The sequence below is a fragment of the Siphateles boraxobius genome, unplaced genomic scaffold, assembly GCF_051911475.1.
Source record: "Siphateles boraxobius isolate OS27281-9 unplaced genomic scaffold, OSU_SipBor_1 26, whole genome shotgun sequence".
NCBI lineage: Eukaryota > Metazoa > Chordata > Actinopteri > Cypriniformes > Leuciscidae > Siphateles > Siphateles boraxobius.
The window spans coordinates 5643958-5667760 of record NW_027508876.1 but is presented as its reverse complement, the minus strand read 5'-3'; the positions used below and the strand labels follow the sequence as shown (position 1 = coordinate 5667760).

Below are 23803 nucleotides of genomic sequence, written 5' to 3'. Positions count from 1 at the left end.
GTTATCCTATAATGCCAGTGGAAATTCAATTTAGGGGAGAAAAGCATAGTGTGGAGGTGGCAGTTAACCCTCACCTCCGGCATCCGGTAATTCTGGGAACTAATTGGCCTGCCTTTAGTAAATTATTGGGGTCTTTGTGTACGGATGCCTCTTGGGGAAAGGGAAATAAGGGAAGGACAGCGGTTGTTCAGGTGGGGGAAACTGAGCCGGGACCACTGGGTACTGATGTAGAGGAACGGAGCGCTCTGGAGAGAACCATCCTCACAGAGCGCAATGATTTTCCTCTGGTGCAGTCCCAGGATGAAACGCTGAAACACGCTTTTGATCAGGTCCGCTCTATCGACGACCAGCTACTCCAGCCAAACTAACCGCTCTCTTATCCCTATTTTAATATTATAAAGAATAAGTTGTATCGGGTGACCCAAGATGCCCAGTCAAAAGATGATACAACTCAGTTGTTAGTTCCTAAGAGCCGCCGGGAAATGCTTTTCCAGGCGGCTCACTGTAATCCAATGGCCGGGCATTTAGGACAAACGGCGACACTAAACCGTCTCATGGCCTGGTTTTTCTGGCCGGGCATTCACGAGAACGTGTGCAAGTGGTGCGCGTCTTGTCGGGAATGTCAGTTGGTTAATCCACCGGCCAATCCAAAAGCACCATTGTGCCCTCTCCCGTTAATGCAGGTCACCTTCGAACGAATTGGTATGGACCTCATCGGGCCATTAGAACGGTCAGCACATGGGCACCGCTTTGCGTTAGTCCTGGTGGATCCCTAAAGAGATTCTCACCGACCAAGGCACGCGTTTATGTCACGAACTATTCGCGAACTTTAAGAATTATTGGGCATTAAATCGATTCGCACTAGCGTCTACCACCCACAAACAGACGGTCTGGTGGAACGGTTTAATCGCACATTGAAATCCATGATTCGAAAGTTCGTACACGAAGATGCCAAAAATTGGGATAAATGGCTAAAACCCCTCTTGTTCGCCGGAAGCAAGATCCCCCAAGCCTCCATGGGGTTTTCCCCCTTTGAGCTTCTCTATGGGCGTCAGCCCCGCGGGCTGTTAGACGTCCTTAGAGAGACTTGGGAGGACGGACCGTCCGCTAGTAAAAACGAAATTCAGTATGTCTTGGACCTGAGAACAAAGCTCCACACTTTGAGGCGGGTATCAATGGAGAATTTGTTACAGGCTCAAGACAGACAGAGCTGGCTGTACAACAGGGGGGCTAGTCTTCTTCAATTTGCACCGGGAGATAAAGATGCTTCTATTGCTCCCTACCTCCAGCTCTAAATTGCTCCGCGAAGTGGCAAGGACCCCATTGAGGTCACACGGCGAGTGGTTTATCTCAACTATGAGGTAGTTCGGACAGATAGGGGCGGGGCACATCAAATTTATCACTTCAACCTCCTCAAAAAGTGGGTTGAGGCAGAGTCAGTGATGCTGGCGACGGTGGTGAGCGGAGAGGAGGATCTCGGTCCGGCAGCGAACCAAAAGCCACAATCCCTCGCTCTGGTGCTTGCTGGGGACCACCTCTCACCCTCCCAGCTCACTGACATTAAGAAATTGCAAACTGATTTTGCTGATGTGTTCTCACCCCTGTCTGGCCGAACGAACCTCTTCAGCACCACGTTGAGACAGAACCGGGCGTGGTTGTGCGCAGCCGCCCGTATCGTTTGCCTGAACATAAGAAAGTAATAGAAGAGTCCAGCAGTGACTGGGCGAGCCTGATAGTTTTAGTTCCCAAAACCGACGGCTCGATCCGTTTCTGTGTGGACTATAGAAAGGTGAATGCGGTGTCTAAATTTGATGCTTATCCAATGCCGAGGGTTGAAGAATTGCTTGATCGGCTGGGTACTGCTCGCTTTTTTTCGACACTGGACTTAACAAAGGGATATTGTCTGATGGACAGGATTCTCCGGCCGCATGCTGCATATGCCACTGCCTACTTGGATGATATCATAATCTATAGTAACGACTGGCAGCGTCATATGCAGCATTTGCGTGCTGTCCTGAAGATGCTGAGAAGGGCTGGGCTCACTGCCAACCCGAAGAAGTGTGCGAGTGGGCGTGTGGAAGTAAGGTATCTGGGCTTCCATTTGGGTCACGGACAGCTGCGTCCCCAAATTGATAAGACGGCAGCAGTTGCGACCTGTCCAAGACCTTAGACCAAAAAGGAGGTTAGACAGTTCCTGGGGCTAGCGGGATACTACAGAAGGTTTGTACCTAAGTATTCGGACCTTGCTAGCCCGCTGACTGTTCTAACTAAAAAGGAAGCTACAGATACGGTCCAGTGGACGGAGCAGTGTCAGCAGGCTTTCACCCAAATAAAGGCTGCTCTGTGTGGCGGGCCGCTTTTGCATGCTCCTGACTTCTCTCTCCCTTTTATCTTACAGACAGACGCGTTGGACAGGGGGCTGGGCGCGGTCCTGTCCCAGGAGGTGGAGGGTGAAGAGCAGCCGGTGTAGTACATCAGTCGCAAGCTCTCTAAGAGAGAGACGATGTACAGCACCATAGAGAAGGAGTGTTTGGCCATCAGATGGGCCATTCTCACCCTCCGCTACTACCTCCTGGGGCGGGAGTTCACCCTCTGTTTGGACCAAGCTCCCCTGCAGTGGCTCCACCGCATGAAGGATACCAATGCGCGGATCCCCCGTTGGTATCTAGCTTTACAGCCGTTTAAGTTCCAGGTGGTCCACAGGCTGGGTGCACAGATGGCTGTGGCCGACTTTCTCTCCAGGAGGAGGGGAGGCTGCAGGCCGGATGGCTCCCCGGCCTGAGTCGGGCGGTGGGGGTGTGTGGCAAGGGGGGCGTGGTTTTGCGAAATCTGTAACGAGAGAGGAGCCAGTGTCAGCTGTGCGGTGAGTAAGTAGGTCAAGTGCAGATAATGAACACCTGTGTCTGATTGCAGTGATTAGGGTGGATAGACCAAATATAAGCTTTTGTGTTATTTATTTGTTACGAGTCAATAAAGTGCGAGTCCCAGTCAAGCCGACCCTGTCTTCTTCCTTCCACACACATTGAACCTCACTACACACACACACACACATATATATATATATATATATATATATATATATATACTGTATACTGTATATATATTATGTGTATTTTATATGTAAATTAAAGCAACATGAAGTATAAAACCCATATGTATTGTCATCCTACACTTTAAATGTGTTTCAATGTGAAATGTCCAGAGAGTGGAGCTAAAATTGTGTTCAGTTTTTAAACGAAAGAGGTGAATGTGAATCAGGTCATGTTTAAACATCATGCATTGTTTGTTAACCTAACTGACAGTGTTAACAAAAGCAAACATGAGATAGAAAAGCATTTGTTGAAGCAACCTTGCAATTTTAACTTGCTTCTACAAGTCTTTGAGCTCTTTTATCATAAGTCGTGTTTCACAGGACTCTTACCCGACCACTCCACATTGCAAGTGCAATGCTGTACCTGGTGAGCTAACAAGCATGGTTACTGCATTAGAAAAGCCATACATATGGTTATATTTGACCTAAACTTACTATGGAAAAAGTGTTTCGAGGCCATAGTATTGTGCAAGGAACTGTGTGAAAATAAGTCGATATTCACAATCTGCCCCCATAATCATAATTTGAGTGAAAAGTAATCAAAGTTTTACCATTTTTGCCATTTTACTGCCTGTAGTGTTCATTTCAGATGTAAACTGCAGTGAATTGTATGTATACATTTATGTTTTTGAAGAGGTACATTTTAAGTTTTTTTTATTGGTGTTTGATGAGAAAAACATCGCTATTACTATTGCTCAAACTTAGGGATAAGAATTTGGACTCTAAGTTAAGTCAAGTCAAGTCATCCTCTTTTATATAGCGCTTTTAACAATGTAGATTGTTTTAAAGCAGCTTTTTACAGAGATAAACATATAATTTAAGGTAACAGAGATTGGTTTGGTTTTATAGTGGTTCTTGAATAATGTTTTTTCCAGCTAAAGTTAGTTTTGATTGCTTCACTTCCGTCTAAATGGACATTTGTTATTAAATTAGGGGCCGCTAAGACAGCACGTTCTCTCTAAACAGACTTTAAACGCGAACCTGTTATAGACGCTGATGACGTTCACATGCGCATTAAGAATTGATCCTATAGTTATGTGCGTTTGAATATGTGCGCAGGTTTGTAATTCCCTACAAACCATGCCTAAGCAAACTACTTGTCTTGCCTATAAATTTTGATGCAGAATTTTATTTTTATCACTTCGGGTAGGTACGCGAACCGAAAATTCCACAACGCTTTATCTGTAGAGTGGTATAGGGATCCTCCATAGGTACGCCTTTTCCACCAAGGCAGAGCTGGTGCTGGTTCTGAGCCAGAGCCTAGTTTCAAATCGGTTCTTTGTTTTTCGACCACCAAAGCACCAGCTCTGAACCAATAAAAGTGGTTCTTAAGGAGCACCAAATCATTGCTGGTCTAGAAGTAAGAACCGCTTACGTCAGCGGCTAGGGGCGGGGTTACCGTGACCAACAAGACAAACAGAAACTTGTGCCCGCCATTTTTTAAATAGCAGCTAATCGTGCTAATAGCAACTCGATTGTAATCTCCGTTAATGCAATTCAAAGTGAGGGGGCACGTGACCCCTCAGATTTTTCCTCCCTGATAATTCTTTGTCACAACTTTATTCCTATTATGCTCCATAATTACCAAAGCCTATAACGACTCAGATGTATTTTTCTGGATGTGTAATAAATCGGTCAGCATCAGCCCGCCCCTTTTTCCTAATATGGTGTCTGTGTATATCAAATCTAGAGCGCTACGCGCATAGAATCTTTGTTGTGTATGTTCAAGGAACTCGCTCGTCTCGCACGTTGAGCTGGCAATGTTTTACAAATGGTCTTTGAATGGGTAAGTGGGCAAAGCAACAAATCGGCATTGAATTAGTTATCGGATGATATTAAAAGGTAGTGGGATTATTTGTGGTTGAGCTGGAAATTTTAACTTGATCAAAAAGTTATGGATTTGATATTAGCTGCGAATTCAGAGCATTAACTTATGTTGTGTCAGTGTAACACTATCGATAGCTAGTCTAACCGTAAACTAGTTGACTAACGTTACTGCCTGCCATACAATTTGTATTCTTTACAAGTTCCTTATTTAAAATATAATAATAAGCAGTGTAACTACAGTATTTCAATGATTTTACTAAAGTAATGTTACATATTACATTTGATTTGATTACTTTTTTACATTTCTGTCAAATATTAACCATTTTCAAATAAACGGGGTAGTGTTAACCTTATTCAGCACTGAAATCTGTCAAACTTCTTTCAAAGTCCTTCATCACATATTAATACTAAAATAACTTAATTTCAGAGCACCACAAAGTCAGACCTCAGCACCTTTATGTACCTTTAATGTAAAAACGTTCTTAGGTCACATGCCAATTTAAAATCATAACATAAAAACTGCAATAGTACTGTTTTTAAAATCATGTGTAGTAGGCCTAAGTGTACAGTTAGTGTGTGTGTAAACATGCTTTAATGAAGTAGACTTCAAAAGCATTTGAATTTGGGCTTACAGTTCTTTCATCAACCTGTCTTTTACATATACTTTAACTTAGTCCTCAGATAGATTAGGGCTGCTGCTAGATAGATTAGGGTTGCTGCTAGCTCCGTTAAGGTATTTCTGTCCCTCCCAAACTGCATTGGAATGGTATGTTTAGCAGCCAGAATTTAAAAATTTTCAGGGGGAGAAACCCCTTGACCCCTCCTAACATGATCCATATCACCCGTCAGCAGGGCCGGCGCTAGCCATTTGGGTGCCCTAAGCACACATATGTGTGTGTATTTACTTATACAAAATAATTATACACAGTACACACACTAATGTAGTGGGTAATAATGTAGACACAAACTTTTATTTTGGATGCGATTAATCTTTTCCCAGCCCTAATAATTTGACAACTCTGTGAATATAAAATATACAAACAGTGAGATTGTGTTTTTTTTGTTCCTAATTGCAGTTTCACGAACAGATGTCGCCCTTGGGCCTTGGCCTATGAATCTCTTGAAAATGACCGCATTAACCGCATAGAACAACAACGAAAAAACTTATCTAAGCGGTCTTCCTTTTCTTCTCAAACAAACTAACTGCATCTTAAACAGCCCAAGTTTCAAAATTTCCCGGGGGACAAACCCCCGTTCCCCCGTTAAAATAAAAAATTCAATATGCAGGGCTAAAAAAGCCTGCCCCGGATCATTTGCACTACTAGCGACGCCCCCCTGGACATGCATACACGACGCAAGGGCGCCCGCGCTACAAAACTAACATTTTTATTTAAAACATTGTCTTACCTGCAAGCGAGTATCATCCCGCTGTCTCTTCTTTTTCCTTTCTTCCGCCCCCGACTCTTTGTGCCTTTTCGAAGCCATGTCTGAGGTCGGTGTCTGCCAAATTTAACATTGATTGACTAATTTGGTCTAGGCCTACTATTACTTTTGTATATTAACATGCTTTAGTCATTTTTTATTTGTTATTTATACTAGTAGCCTATTGTGATGATTTTGCACGATTTTTATTAACTTTGTATTTGCTCTACAAGTGTAAAACTTAAATAATCAAGCATATTTTTAGAAACAAAATGAATTTATTTTTGTGTACGGTTTTGCAATATACAACTGCTAAAAACTGTAAAACAACTTCAATTTCACAGTTCCTTTGAAACAAATACAATACAAGATCAATAATTTAACAGTAAACATTCTAAGGTCTTTTAAAGTGCAACTGGCTTCAATAATTTGTAAGTCTTGGTTATAAAAATATTACATAAATGGAATGTCTGTTGAAATTAAGCAGCATGCCCTAAAATACTGCTAAACTCGATTTGTGATCTTTATAATCAACAGTAAAAGTAACATTAAAACTGGCCTCTATTTTTGTAAACCACAAACAGCTTAAATAACTGTTTAAAAAAAGAAAGAAAAAAAAACGTGTCAATAGTCAACATTCCTACAATGTTCAACTGCCTGTAATGCAATTTAACTTCAAGTTTTTTTTTCCAAGACAGGCAGCCTATCACAAAATGCTACAGTGCTCAATTTTTGATATTTCAAATAATTTAAGCCATTGGTAAAGAACATTTTAAAACTGACCTCCATTTTTGTAAACCACAAACAGCTTAAATAACAGAGTTTGTTTAAAAAAAAAAAGTAGAATAACAACATTTTTGTCAATAGCAAACATTCTTAAAAGGTGCAACTTCCTTGAAATATTGTAATAAAATTTAACTTAGAAAAATAAAAGCAAATTTTGTTCAAGACAGGCAGCATGTCACAAAATGCTACAGTGCTCAATTTTTGATATTTCAAATCGTTTGAGGTATTGTTAAAGAAAAGATTGAAACTGGCTTCTAAATTTTTGTTAACAACCGCAAACAAGTTAAACTTCAGTTCTTACAAACAATAAACAGTCTGTCTTCCGTTCTGTTGCTCTTCCTCCCAGGGAAGCTACGGTATCCGCAAAGATCAAATTTATAGGGGTTTGCGTTTTACTCAACAATGTTAAGTTGGCCGATCAAACACAGTCATTTTCTTTGTCTGAACCATCACTCTGAAAGATAGGGGGGAAAAAAACAGGTTACACACCACATATATACATACACACACATTATATATATATATATATATATATATATATATATATATATATATATATATATATATATATATATATATATATATTAGGGCTGGGAATTAATAAAAACAAACTAATTAATTGCACAAGTTGCTGTAAATAATTGCAATGAATTGCATTTCACCCAAGCTTGTAATCATCAATATTTAAACTTAGAATAACCTAATTAATAGCCCTGTATTAAAATAATTATTATTTTTCAATAATCAATCAACATAATTTTTTCTAATTATCAAAATAAAATGTAGTCCTACAAAGCTATTATTACCAGAACATGTGATCAGAGCAGGTAATTTTAACATTGCCCAGCATGACTATACCAGCTCAGTATAGGGCTATTGCAAACAGAAGTCTAACTGAGAAATTTCACGTTATTCGAGCGGACTTTGCTTTTCCAGTACGTGATCGGTACATAATTGCGTTTGGGCCGTTAACGACAGAGCAGAACGCGCAGCGCAAACACGGAGTGGCGCAGCAGTAGCGCGCCGCCGACACACACACACACACACACCGCGGAACGGAGAGCGCGGCGCGGAAAAGACCAATGAAAGCTGCGCGAGAATGAAACCTGATCGCCTAACACGGAGGAGCAGAACGCGATATTTTTTTTCACAGGATGGTAGGGGAAGACTCATGAATATTCATTAGGGAACTCATGCCTGATTGGTCTGATGACCTACCCCCTAACCCCGCCCCTAAACCTACCCGTCACTGGGGGTCTGATGACCTACCCCTAAACCCGCCCCTAAACCTACCAGTCACTGGGGTTAAGACCAATCAGGGATGAGTTCCCTAATGAATATTCATGAGTCTTCCCCTACCATCCTGTGAAAAAAAATATCGCGAGCGGGACGGCAGATTTTCGGCCTTTTCAATAGCAGCCGCAACAGGAAGTCATTAAAACGAGGCAAAAAAAGAGCTGTGTTAATTGCGTTATTTTTTTAACACCTTAAGCATTTCAAATTAATCGCAAATATTAACGTCCCCCAGCCTTAATATATATATATATATACAAACTTTATAATCACAGAGAGGATAACGCCAAATCCACCCAGCTCTAAACATGCCTTGGAAACGGATCCAATTCAAAAGATCGATAGTGTTCTTTGTACATAAAACTCAACTTTTTGCTATAAAAGCGCGCAATGTATTGTTATTTCTTTCTATATATAGTGTTTCAACAACTGTGATCTAATCAAGACTGTTATTTTGCAGTCCTTGCACTGCCACATGATTTCCTTATGTTTAACACATGTTATAACTGCCAAAAAAAAAAAAAAAAAAAAAAAAAACTCAAAAGACTCTAAATTAACAACTATGTGAACACCCACATCACTTTTTCCTGGCGATATTTAACAGGATGGTAAAGGATGGATTATTAAACATTCATACCTGACAAAGTCACCATCTTCTCCTCCTCGTTAGTGCTTGGCGCTTTCATCTGTCTTCCGTTCTGTTGCTCCGCCTCCAAGTGAGCAGCTACGGTATCCGCAAAGATCTAATTTTATGGGTTTTTGCGTTTTGCTCAACAATGTTAAGTTGGCCAATCAAACCCTTATTAAGTAAAGTCTACAGTACTATTTTTTTTTTTGTAGAAATTACATAGTTAACTTGTTTTAATTTAGTTACGTTAATGTTTTATGTACTGTGAACAAGCTGTGGGTGTAGTAAAACTAACAATAGTTAAAGTTAATTTTTTTTGCCCGGACAATGTTAGATTGTTCCAAAGTTTTGGTGCTAAATAGGAAAAGGATCTACCGCCAGCAGTTGATTTTGATATTCTAGGTATTATCAACTGGCCGGAACTTTGAGATCGCAATAGACATGAAGGACTATAATGCGTTAATGCGTTCCGCATTTGTCAATGACAGCATATGACGTAATTTTGATATATTTTAAGATGGAAAAATGCGGAATTACAGATATTAGACACGTGTAAGTATGTCATTTCACTTAAAAAAACATAATGTTTTTAGATTATTCTCAGATTTTATTGAGTATGAATCTGGATTATTGTTGTTGTTCAATTTCCACAAGGAATTTCTTCACTTAAATTATAAAATTTGGAGAAAATACTGTATAACCCAGGCCATTGGTATGAATGAAAGATGAATGTACTTTGGAATAACACACAATGAAGATAATGTAACTGTTGCAAGTTTATAGTGTGTTATAACCAATGTAAACTCTATATCAATAAAGTGAGTGATTGCTTTAGAAGGTGTGACTTCCTAGTCTATAAAAAGGCAGCTACTGTATCTGCCTTTCAGCTATATATCCACAGGGCACTCTCTCTTTTACTTGCCAACAGCAGAAATATCAGTCATTCCATTAAACAAAACCTTTTAGAGAGTTCTAAAATATAAGAAAGTCCTAATCTGAATAAATTGTTAAGGCAACCTTTACGGAAAAAAATGTTTTATTCAAGTGTGCCATTAGTATTCTTCTTTTAAACTAAAAATAAGAAAGCATACTTTCAGCCTATTTTATGTACCTCTAAGAAATGTATGCATAAATTTTACTAAAAACCGATGGGTTCTTTTTTAACCCAACCATTGGTGTATGCATGTTGGGTTATCTTAAAATTTGTTAGGTTATTTGGCTATGCGTTGGGTTATTTTTAGTTATAACCTAACTGTTGGGTTAACTAATATGGTGCATTACCTAATTAGTGAGACAAGCCAGGATCCACACATCTTGGTGCTTGGGGACAAAGAGAACTCCTCCCAAGTTTTCATCATTTTCAACGGGGAGGCAATTGAAAAGGAGACCATACTTCAAGCAGTGGATGTGTGCTTCAAAATATTCTACATCTATGACATCTATAGAACATCTATACTATTCCTGGAGGAGTTCCTTCGATACATTGCCCCCTCCTTAAAAGCTTTGTTTTCAATGTTACTGATCATCAGTAGGTCCAGTAGCCAAACACCATATTAAGGTGTGTATAACACAATGTGTACAGTATAGCCTGTTTTAATAAGCATATTTTTTTTTTTTATTGTACTAAATTTGTATACTGTATGTACAGATATATTTTGAATTTGTATACTGTATGTACAGATGTTTTGTGTGTGTGTGTGTGTAGGCACATCTATGTACATTTTTAATTTATGTACAGCCTTTTTAATAAGTATGTTTATTTGCTTTTATTGTGGCACATCTGTGTATGTTTTTAATGTATGTATGTGCACGCATGTTTTAAATTTAATGTGTATATTTTAATATTGCAACTCAGAATTGTTTGTTCTATTTATTATACACGTGTATATTTACATACTAGGCTCACTAATATTTATTACATTATTAATTTAATGCTTAAAACATGTTAAAACATATTTATTGTGTTTATACTCCAATAAAAAAAAATCTATTGAAAACGAGTATTTTATTCATACGCACCAGCTTATCCATAACCTTCAGGCTAACATATTCATACTTAAAGCTAAAAAACTTACATTCTAATTTCAGAGGGCCTTTAAATAGGCCATTTTATGTCCTTTAACTAAGTCGTGGTTTTGTTTTTGGGGTCTACTATAATTGGTTTTATGCTTGAATGTTAAAAAAACACATTATTTTACATTTAACAGTTTACATTGATGCATCACCTGTTTTCCCAGTCTGCAGTGCGTTTCCCAAAGCCAACTATGGTTGCAAGTTCCGTTGTTACCAATAGAGTTCAATGAAACTTGTGACCATAGTTGGTTAACAGTAGGTGTGTTCGACATCGGCTGCGTCTGGATGAAACCGATGAGAGTTGCCGCGTGCAGGCGGAGAGGAGCTGAAAATGGAGACATGAAGTCGGACACTTACTGGTTTCCGTAGTGACCGCTCACATGGTGTTTGCATACTTTACCACAGCTGAAGTGAAATACATGCAATATTTGCCAAATACACAGATGTTTCAGAGACATTTTCATTCAATAGTTTATGTACTGCTTCATACAGCATCTGTTTGAACAAGAATAAAGTTCAACATAAGCCTATAGCTACTATCAATGAAGTGGAGTCAACGTTTTTTAATCAGTTTTATTTTGACAAACATGAAACAATATTACATTGTGACTACATGAAAAGAGTGTTACTGTTATAAAGAACTGATTTGTGAGCTTTAGTGGAACTAAAGGTGTGAGAATAAACACGAAACGCACGTGATTGTTGTCATACGGTGAATCCGGCCAATCGTGGAACAGCTGAGTCATCATCAGAGCTTGTGAAGCCGCTTTTTAGAAGCTCGGAGTCTGCCCTGATTGGTCGGTTGGATCAGTGTGTTGTTATTGGCCAACTGCTTTAAGAGTGTTTCAGAAATGTCACACCCCTGACCATAGCCACAAGTTTCATCACCCTTCTAACGCTACCTCAACCAGGCCTCGCCCCTTATCTTGCGTATAGTATGCCTTGGGCGGGAATTATTTAAAAGAGGAAAATTGTGACATATTGTGACATAGAAGAAAACTCAAGACTACAATCAAGACGTTTAAGGGAGTTCAGAAACAGCGAGCACTGATATTGAGGAAATCTCCCCTTGGTGTGAGTTTGTAACGGTTGCCCCTCCCACTGTCCACTTGACAGGATGATGAGTTCCACCTGATTCCTGTCCCAGCTCGTTAGGTGGAGTACAAAGAAACCCAGGCTGAATCCTAAATCACCCTCTAAACCCTCAATCACTCTTCCCTATGTTAGTCCACTAATAAAGTTCACAGGAAGGAGTGAATGGGGACTGCCATTATTGCGGTACAATATGGGATAGAATGATGGGGTGGTGATGGCACAGTGGATAAGACACGTGCCTTTGGTGTGAGAGACCGGTTTCGAATCCACTGTGAGACACCAATGTGTCCCTGAGCAAGACACTTAACCCCTAATTGCTCCAGAGGCGTGCGACCTCTGAAATATAGCAATTGTAAGTCGTTTTGGATAAAAGCGTCAGCTTGAATAAATGTAAATGAATGAGTGCACTCAATAATGTCCACTATGGTTTCGGACACCACTACAAATTGCTGTCCCCTAAAATAATACTCTATTTGAGGGTATAGGGGGCAATTTCAGATTTAGCCCCAGAGAATTCTAGGCAGAGGAGAAAGACTGAGGCTTTCCACGTTGATCATCTTCTTGTTGTGTATGTTGCTTTGCCTTTAGTGTCAGGTAAAAACGGAAAAGCTGTGAAGTGTGCTTAGGCTAACTCTTGTGTATGTGAACATTAAGTGGCCCTGTTCATTGCCACCTTTTTACTTGTTCTGGACCATTTATTTGTGGAATTTGTAGGTAGGTTGATGCCTTTTTGTTTTTGAACCCCTGTTTTCTCCAGTGTTTTGATTAGAGTTGGAGTCGGGTAATGGAGGATGTCTTTTATTTTCTTGTTAGGTACAGGTAAGTTGTTTCTAAAAACCTGTGAGAAGCCTCTGTGTATTTATATCCGACAATTTTTTTAAATAAACTGTTTTATTTCAAACCTGGTGTCATTGAGCTTTTGTGTCTGCCCTGGGACCTGGAGACGGCAGTTCTCTCATCCTCTCCCTGTTTTTTCCACCCTCCTTTCCTACCCCTAGACTTGAAAGAAGGCATATAACTATGTCTTCATGCAATATTTTCACATTTAGCAGAGCTGGTTGATAATAAAGTTTACATTTGGCAAGAATGTAAGCAATTAAGCAGTAGAGATTTGCTATAAAGTAGATACTGTTTAGAGTTTATAGTAATTAATTGTGATTTATGTTATAATCTGGATTCATTAACCACATTCCGTTCGGTTTTTGGCATGAAATCAAAACTATGTACACAAGTTGTTTCAATTTGTGTGGATCATAGTGGAATATTTGTACATGTGTGAATATATCTCATGTGAAGACTCTTTACTCTATTAATGATAATAATGTGATATAAAGTATAAAATTAATGAGTTAACTTTCTGTTTTAGTATTGAAGGGGTACTTAATCCTTATTGATGGGGCTGTGAGGGTATGTAAATGGGATATTTAGTTAAAAAAATGTATTATAAAAATGTACACATTTAATCAATTATATAAACTGTTTCTGATTAAAAATTGTGAGGTGCAGCAGATGTTACACAAATGGACATATTCGACCACCTTGGCTGCCAAATGCATGTGATCAGGTTCTGGGACTGACACAACCCTCCTGTGGCCACACTCTCCAGTCACCCCTGATCTCACCTGTCTTCTCCCTGCCTTCTGCCTCCTGCCTGCATATGATATGAATGACACTCCATAAACTCCTAAAAAAAGACAAAGAAACAGAGGGAAAGGGAGACTCAAAGTTTTGAACAACAGAACCACTATTGAGCAGGTCATCCAACAATCCCTGAAGATCATTTGTTATAAACGTAGCCTACATCTGTAACAATACAAGAACATGGATATTGACTAAATGCATTTGCAAATAAAGTGCATGACACAAAAGATTAGAAGCCAACCAAACAAAAGTTTGGTTAAAGGGCAAATTATTTTGCAGTGGACTTTTCAGATGTTGTCTCCGGCTGAAGTACTGAAAAAGTGTTTTTTAAAGAGGGGTTACAAGGCTAGCAAACACACTTTTTACTTTGATGAATATGTCATAGTGTAGGTTTTTTTTTTTTTAAAGTTTGTTTACTTAGCTTATATATTCCCACTATTGTTTCCAGGAAAAAAAAATGTACACACAGAGGAATGCTTCCACACATAAGGAGTAAGTTGTCATATGAAATATTATCTAAAAAAGTACTCTCTGCATTTAAATATGTTTTATGGGCTATTATGGGATGTTTGGCTTTTAGTCTGAATTTAAAATTATGAAATACAAAACATTTAATTACCAAAGAGCTAATACAAAAATACAGACACAAAACAAAGAGTTCAATAAATGAAATTAAAATAAGGAGAACCTTTCCACACAGTTAATTTATGTTCAAACAACAAGTGCACAGAATGTTTGTTTAACCAGCAGCTTAGAAGTTTAACAGTTTATTTTAGTGTAAAATGATATTGCACATTTTGTTTCGAATGATAATAATGTCCTAGGTGTTCAAAACCAAAATACAATGACACTGCCAAAGAAATAAAGCATCTTGTCAGACTTTTGACCTAAAAACGTGTAATTACTTACTATATCCCTATTGACCAGTTACCTGACCACAAGCCCTTGTTTTCCTTTATAAATAATTCATAACATAAGTGTACTATGCATTTGATCAGTATGCTATATTATAACATCACCAAATGATCTTGTCATCTTGTTTTATGTGCAAATATGTCCATTTATATTCAGAGTCATGAATTTATGTGAGGAGCTTTCGTAAACTCGTCCCATTTACCTCTGCAGACAGTTATGGCATCACCGATTGTTTTTTTTTTTATGAGCCATTTCAGTTCCTTTAGACGCTTGAGTCATTTACGCCCCTGACGCACGCGTTTAGATTCCGCTCTGAACATCTCATTTTTAACAGATCTGGATTAAGCGCTCGTGTGGCGATGATGACTCATATTGCACCATGATCCACATCCTCACGCAGTCGCATGCATTCAACCTGTGCTGTTCGCTTCACTGCAGTATTTCCCCCAGTGAGCGACAAGCAGAGCTGCGCACTGGATGTCTCCTAGAAGTAAACAGCTTTGTTCAGCTTGAATTTAAAACAGCAAAGAACGCATTCTTGCGTTTAAACAGCGTAGCGGAGACGCGTTTTGAAACTTTAAAACTTAGATAAAAAATACAACGTCTTAAACCGCAGCTCTGTAAGTAAGAGCGATACGCGACGCAAAGGTATAACGTCCGCCTGACGCATGTCTACAAAGACCAAATAATATAGCGCAGACGAAATGCGTTGTATGTGTGGTGTGTCAATACGCGTTTTGCTGGACAGAACGCAACGGGATGTGAAATCACACAAGTAGGCTATCCCGAGACCCGGGTTTAAATCTGCACTATTTAACTAGACCCGGCGTCTGAGAAAAAAAGGACTCTCTTCGCGCGAGACGCTATAACAACGAGACACGACGCAAGGCTACCAAAGACGTTCGTAACGCAACTGAATGAAACCGAACGCAGAGGTTTAAAGCACGTTTTGAACAGTTGATGGGCGTCTTAATGAGACAAGCATAGAAATAACAGACAACGGCGAAAGTCAGACACATGCATAGACAAACAATTAAAAAACAGCGCAGACGGAAATCAAGAACGCGTTCTGTTTATTGTGATGAACATCCACGGCATTCCGTTTTTATTGTTTCCTCTCATTCCGAGCTCATAATTAAATAACCTATACAGCAACGCTTGTCTCAGTGAAATGTGTCTTTTAAACCGCTTTGACCTTTTAACATTTATAGCAGAGCCTTTATAAATGTGATCCTGCCCATCGAGCGTCTATTTCTGCCGAAATCCGAAACCTTAATATGATTTATCGTCGTTTTACGATGTATGTTTTTTTTCTTTCAGCACTGGATAGCTCCTTCAGTTTTACAAACACGCCCTCTGTCAAATGACTGACAGCAGAAATGACCATACACCAATCAAGGGCACTTTCCCAAACCCTATAAGGTGATGAAGAAGACGGGACTTTAGTAGTGTTGGGAAGTCCGACTCATTTCCTCGAATCGGTTCTTTAGAACAGTTTAATTCAATGCAGCCGCTTCGCAACCCGAGAACTGGAATAGTACTCTGACCGAACGATTCTGACTTCCGAATCGGTTGAATAAACGATCCCCTCGCGAATCGGACATCACTAGATGTTGTAGCAATTGGTTTCTGCCGTTCTCATGCTTTAAGACTGGAGAGGACGAAAGAGGGCGGAGTGTGTTTGTCATCCAAGTGTGAAGTACTGACTCCCTGCCTCCGAAAAATAGGATTTTTTCTCTCATTCGATCACGTCTGTTGTGGTCCATCATATTGGGAGGAGTGCATCGGGGATCCTACACATCTGCTGCGCTCATTCAAGAAGATACAAGACCAAACCAGCATCACTTACACAAACAACACCAATGCACCTTAGGGGAAAGGTTTTACCGATACAATAAATGTCTTCAGGCCAGCAATCAAGTGGTAGAAATGCGTGGAAATCCACAGGTGAAAATGCTGTGCTGATTTGATTCATTCCAGCTGTGATTTCTCGCATCAGATTTGGTGAACTGAAGCTTGTGAGTTAAAAGAGCGGGATTGAAGGATATGGCCATAATCTGGATATCGTTACTCTTGCAAGTCGGATTTGTTATAGGATCAAATTATAGATATGCGGAACAGGATTGGGACCTAAAAGGAAAGCTGCCCATTTATAATACGCACAGCAACCAGCAATCGCGCCTCCGGAAGCCCCATTCGGGTTTAGCGCAGAAGATTGAGGAGCAGGTACCCAGAGTGGTGACTGCGTTTCTGCATACGGGGGATTCCTCCACCTTAAAACACGCCAACTGCTCCAGGAGATATGAGCTGGGGGTGTTGCGGGGAAGGACGCGCGGAGACGTGCATCACTCCTTGCGCAGCGTTCTGGACACGGTCCTTCACGCCACAAACTTCCTCAACATGATCCTACAAACGAACAGGTCCAGAGATCAGAGCCCCAGACGCGATATGGACTGGTACCACGCTCTGGTCAGGAGTATCCTGGAGGGAGACCTCAAGATCCATCGAGCAGTGGTTACCTTGAGCGCCGAGTTCCCTCCAGACGGGCCACCTGTTTACCTTCAGGCCACACGGGCAGCTGGAGAGATCATTCTCCAGGATTTATCCAGCACTGCCCACCATATGTTGAAAAACAGAACGGCAGATACAGAGTGGTACCATGAGCATAAAAATAAAAAGAAGACCCATCTCCAAAAACGTGTGCTGAGTCAAGATTTTGCCTCTTTTGACGCGTCTGTGCGCAATGGAGAAAGTTATATTACCGACAAAACTCAGATTCACTGGACAGCTCCGTATTTGGAGTGTGAGAATGGGAATTTCATTCCTAGATGGCTATTGACACTGTCTGCTGGCTTCTATGGCCTCAAACCCAACCGGAATCCAGACTTCAGGTAACTTTGGTTACATTTCACAATGGGCATGCTTGTGCTTAATAGTATTACACGATGCAACGCAGATTATCAACACAATCTGTTATTATGAGGATTAATATGGCATTAGTCTTTTTTTTTATTTTTTAGAAAAGTTAAAAGAATAGCTCACCCAAAATTGAAAATTCTGTCATTAATTACTCACCCTCATGTCCTTCCAAACCCCATAAGACTTTCGTTCATCTTTGGATCACAAATTAATTTTTTTTAATGAAATCTGAGAGCTTTCTGTCCCTTCATAGACTTCTAGCAACTGAAACTTTGATGCTTCAAAAAGTTCATAAAGAGATCATAAAACTAATCCATATGAATTGAGCAGTTTAGTCCAAATTTTCTGAAGAGACTCGATCACTATGGTGAACAGATTAAATTTAGGTTTTTATTCACTTATAAACATTGATCAACTCAGACATCAGTTGAGGTAAACAGAAGCTCAAGCATGTTCGTTTGATGCGTGACATGATGGTGAGGTTTATTCTAGTGTTACGCAGCACGTTTGAGCTTCTGCAAGAGGTTTGTTTTCGCGCCTGTTTATGTTCACTGATCAATGTTTATATGTGTATAAAAGTCTAAATTAAATCTGTTCATCATACAAAGCGATAGTGGTAGTTGCGTAGAATGTCAATGGAGGCACAGAAAGCTCTCAGATTTTAACAAAATGATCTTCGAACGAACGTCTTTGCAGGTTTGGAGAGACATGAGGGTGAGTAATTAATAACAGAATCTTTGAGTGAAATATCCATTTAAAGCATTATTAGAATTATTTCAAAGTTTATTTGTAGCTATAGCATGGTTCACAATACATTGTTTAAAAACAGGTTCACAGAAAACATATGATTCATTGTGTATTTCAGGCAGGAAGTATTCTGATGAGTGTGTCAAAGTATGTCCATTATTACAGAATTACAACATTACCTATTGCTGTAACAGTAATTATTTTTATTGTTCACATTTTAGTATTTTATGTCAAAGATGCTGTTGGTTAGAATGGTAAGCCATCACTGAAGGTGTAGAGAGTGCTTCAAAAAATAACCCTGGTTGCATAGCAAGAAACCCCTTGGCCCCCGAACAATCAGCTCGCTTCTCGATATACAACCACGGTCATTGGAGATGTTTGGATTGGGGGCACCGGTAACACCGGAGCTCGGAGCACAGGAATAGGGCTGTTTTCCTGTTTACTAATTAATCCCACATGGACTCAGGTTTTACAGCCGGAATTGTTCTTTACAAGCCGCAATTGGTCCTACTGGTCCTATATTTGAATGCTAGCTATTTTTCAGTATTTAGGATTTCAATGCATGTTACTGCATAGTTGGACTGCGGTATGTATCAGTTCAGGAACCAAGCACAATTTGTAACAAAATGGTGTTAGCAGTTACATCTGCCGTCTTCAAATTCTCCAGCCTATCGTCTAAATGAGGAAAGCCAGCGGAAGCCAGTGTCTCTCTGGGTTTGTTCAGTAGTTATGCTGTAATTTGTAACCTCTCTGCGCAGGTCGATATTTGGCCAGGGCTTCGTCTTATGATGACTCGTATCCCCAGGGTAATGAATTCCGAAACACTTGCTGGCCATGACATTAAGGTAGATCCATCCTGTTGTCTTTAGGCCCACTTTTTGCCACCTAAACATATTTATAAAGGGGCAATGGAGAGGGGAAGGGGTGTTCTCCAATGCAGCGTCTCCAGCCTTCACTCCCAGGATACCTTTCAGTCAATATGATAATGAATAAATAATGAAAGATGTACAACAGCAACTAGAGGCACCTCTCATACATTTGAGACATTTTTAGATGAATGTCTTGTGTCGGAATTTTAGACTTTTTATCATGGCAGACCTCTTGATATTTATGAAGTGAGACATGCAGGTGAAAAGTTAATCACATCTAGTTGAGTCTTTCTTCACTTTGACAAGTTCCATTATCTGGTGTAGCTTGAGGTAATGGACATGTAGATCACACATGTGATGAATGGTAAATAGAATATATGAAAGCTGTGCTCACTGCCACAATGCCAAGTTGTTGTGGCTGGTTGCCAGGGTGTTGCTATGTATTTTTTTAGCATGTTGCTACTGTTAGGGTTCTGGGTGGTTGCTTATCGCAAAAATCAATAACGTGATAATCATTTCCTTTTTTTTTTTTTTTTTACTCTGTCAATGTATTAACAAATGCATTAAAACATTCTTACACACAGTGACTTGAATACACATCTTTTAACATGAGCATGTTTTTATGTTCTGAAATACATTTTATTTCGATGTATTATGTGCATAAAGTAAAAAAAAAAATGTTAGGTATCCATGCTCAAAACTGTCCTGATATCATTATGAATAAAGAAAGCATAATTTAAAGAATGAAATAACAAAAGGAAGTAGTTTGGCATTATTTATTATTATTATTAATTTCTTAGGGGAAAGTGTTTAAATGTAACTTTTTGTCAATAAAACCTTTTTCGGCCAAGCGGAAATCATATAGTGTGACCCTCCCCCGCCGCATAAAAAATTATCCATCTCTAAATAAATAACATTACATGACAAAGAAAGGTTAGTTAAAGGGTCTGGGTCTAATTACTATATGTGAAGGGTTCATGACACAATGAAAAGCAGTGGCAGAGCATTCTAGATTCTAGAAGATGAAAATGTATTATGCATATAAATGCATAATGAGCAACAATGATTGTCAGTATATTGAAGGCTATTCTATTCTCTCACAGATGATGCTGTTTTATGTAGCTGCATTTATTTAATGATTTTACCATAAAGTGTCCCTTTTGATTTTGATTTGAGTGTTCCCAAACTGTTACAACAAAGTCAGAACTTCACAAATCTCCACAATCTCAGTGTATGGCGTAACATAAAGATTTGTCTCCACAGAATTATTGGAAAAGTCAAACTTGTTCATTAGAACAGAGCGTTCACATACATTTAGCTATTTAGTGTGCTTTCATTTTATTTTAGTATTTAAGTAACTCTTATTCTAGGTCCTTGCTCCTTTGTCAAGTGTGAGTAAGGGTTGGCAATAGAGAAAAGTGAAGCTGTCCGGTCTGCCCGGGGTCTCTGGGGATCCACAGATCCACAATGTCCTATTATAACCCACATGTGCTGTAGGTCCTCTGCCCTACAAGCCCCTGCCAAGAGCCCAAGGGAGGCTGACGTTGGAATAGGCCAATTACTACTGACATGGTAGTCTTAAAGAGCCAGTGCCTATTCTGTAACATCATGTTCATACTTGTCATTACAGAGGACTCAAAAACAGTCAGGCATTTGAATTGGCATTAGAATGACTTTGAATTGGCATTAGAATGACATTTTGCAGTTGTTGTGTATGCATATTGTCGTGTGTGTGTATATATATATATATGTGTGTGTGTGTGTGTGTGTGTGTGTGTGTGTGTGTGTGTGTGTGGTTCAGGCATTCCCTATGTTACGTTGCCACAAAGATGACAATATCCCAAATCCTTGTCCTTGTGGGTAGTTTTAAGGTTTGTACAGTATATTATGTATTAATATATATATTTATAGTATATATTATATATATATATATATTATAATACTATATTATAGTATGTTATAGTATTATTATTATTCCCAGAAGTAACATCTATTTTAAGTAACATCTATTACTCATTATTTGTTCAAAAAGTTAGTATATAATATTAACATTTTGTTTAATTTTATAATATAAAAAATGTAATATTATCATATTAAATATAATTTATACACTAGGGGTCAAACGTTTAAAATAATTTAGATTTTAACAATTCAACAATTCTGTCCTTGTTGAATTCGAATATTACTTCATATATATATATATATATATATATATATATATATATATATATGGATCATGTGACTCTGAAGACTGGAGTAGTGATCACATGCATCACAGGAATAAATTACATTTTAGAATATATTAAAATGGAAAACAGTTGTTTTAAATTGTTATAGTACTTCTGTTTTATTACTTCTATTATTTATGTTATTACTTTTATTATTTACTTTTATTATTTCTGTAAAATATTACTTTTTTACTGTATTTTCCATCTAATAAATGCTAACGTTTGGTGAGCATAAGAGACTTCTTTCAAAAACATTAAAGTCCGCCTGTAGTCAATCATTTTATCCCTTAAAACTCATCTTTGATCACCAATATGACATATTTTTCCTTGAATGTACATTCACATAACTTGAATGTAACTCTACACCCTTGCCTCATTTAGTAAACACGGTTCTATGAATATGCAAATGAGCCCCGCCTCCACTCACTCACAGCATCTCAGAGATCCCCGCATTGTTGATCACACTTTGGCGTGATTGGTTACAAGGTAGTCTGTGATGTCAGAAACACCAGCGATTTCAAACCGTGTTTTTGAGACTGTTTTTGGTTCACTGCAGCTTTAAGGAGAAAATACTCAGCAATGGTGTTGACTGATGAATTTGCACATGGTTTGTCTTAAAGCACATTAAAAACACCACATAGATATTATAAACAACATTAAAAGCCTGATTTTTACCACAGGGGGACTTTAAAAATCTTAATCGCTTAAGTCACATTCTGAGATATGCAGTATGTTGTGCAGTATTCATTCAGCTGTATTCAAGTATTCCATTCAGAACATAGCGAACGTGAATGCTTTGAAAATGGCTACTATCAATAGTGATGTCCTTTCTGACCTCTTGTCTGAACAAATTGTCTGGGAGAAATCCATCCATTTCCTTTGTTAGCTGAAATTAGAGTGAACATGGTTTCGTGCTGTTCTGCTCTATTTGAATTGAATTTCAGTTTGGTATAAAAAAAGGGGGGAGCTCATTAAAAAGAATACGCATGGAGACGGATGTCACCTCTTTTCATCCAGTGCGAAGCTCGATCTCGCCACGAGCGCTGTTATGCTAATGTAGTTCAAAAAGAAAGGAAGACAGTTAGATAGAATTCAATTAGCCAACAAAAACCTGCACAATGAAACAGGGGACTTCTATACATCCTCTGTAAAGAGCAAACTGTCATACTGCCTCGGACTTCATGAAATATGGATGGATGAAGCGTAGAGTAATTTTTAGTATTTGTTCAAGCGGTGACAGAACCTCAGCTAGCTTCAAGGCACATGTCTATTGAATGGCAGACGGCCTTAAAAGCATCCTCTTAATAAATCAAGTGCACTGAAGCATTATGTTTTAGTATGATCTCAATGTCATGTTGTGCTTCTATTTTAAGGAAACAAAATGAGGGAAATGTGAGGGAAATGCATTAGGTTGACAGGACGAGTTTTTGCTAATGTGACTCAAGGCCTCGGTTGGATGATGTGGTCTCGTCTGTGACACCGGGGTCATTCCATCGAGTACTGTCGGCAGTTATCAAAGCAGACAGCCCAGCGATCTTGAATGTCAGCGAGCGCAGTGACGGCATCTCTTTGTGCCCTCACATTTCGGTCTGCACCACCCCTTGCCATTACCCATCCCCATCAACAAACACTGTCTCTTCAGCCTTTATTCCATTACAAGATAATTTATGTGATTTGCTTCTGTTTTTATTCTGCCGAATTTCATGATATGTAATGCTGACAACTTCCTTAAAGATAAAATAACACTCAGTTTCTTACTTGGAAAATCTAGGAAATTTGTTATCACCCCAGACAGCAACATAGTGTCGGCCCAGATCCGGCCCACATCTGGTACACATGGATTCCACACGGCCCGGATGTGGGCCGACACTATGTTGCTGTCTGGAAACAGATTTCCTAAAATTTTAATTCCTAAATTAAATTACCATTGTGAAAAATAAGTCACCTTTATTTATATATAGCGCTTTGTACAATATACAGATTGTTTCAAAGCAGCTTGATGTTGATAAACATGAAAATCGTGCATTTCGGCTGTTGTTCTGCTGAAGTCAGTTCAGTGTTGATTCAGTTCCAGTGTAAAGATCATCATCAATTATTAACTTAGTTCATTTTATCTATAAAGCAGTTCTGCAAAAAAAGGATGTCATCATACAGCTCAGTTCTCATACAACAGCTTTACAGTCAGATCAATAATATTGTTGAATATTAAGTGTTCCCAACTAAGCAAGCCAGAGGCGATTAAGTGTGTACTTACTGTACTTTTACTGTG

At 39.0% G+C, this 23803-nt stretch overlaps 1 protein-coding gene across 2 annotated transcripts in view; it reads left to right on the top strand.

The window, feature by feature from the left end:
- Nucleotides 1–16218: 16218 nt before the first annotated feature.
- Nucleotides 16219–23803, top strand: part of gpr158a (G protein-coupled receptor 158a) — a 112964-nt gene continuing 105379 nt past the window's right edge. Inside the window, exon 1 of one of the 2 annotated variants that reach the window (XM_077244232.1) lies at nucleotides 16219–17662. In XM_077244232.1, the coding sequence (XP_077100347.1) occupies nucleotides 16818–17662 (845 nt within the window). In that variant the 5' untranslated portion in view covers nucleotides 16219–16817. The remainder of the gene's footprint in view (nucleotides 17663–23803) is intronic. The other variant, XM_077244233.1, reaches the window with a different exon arrangement.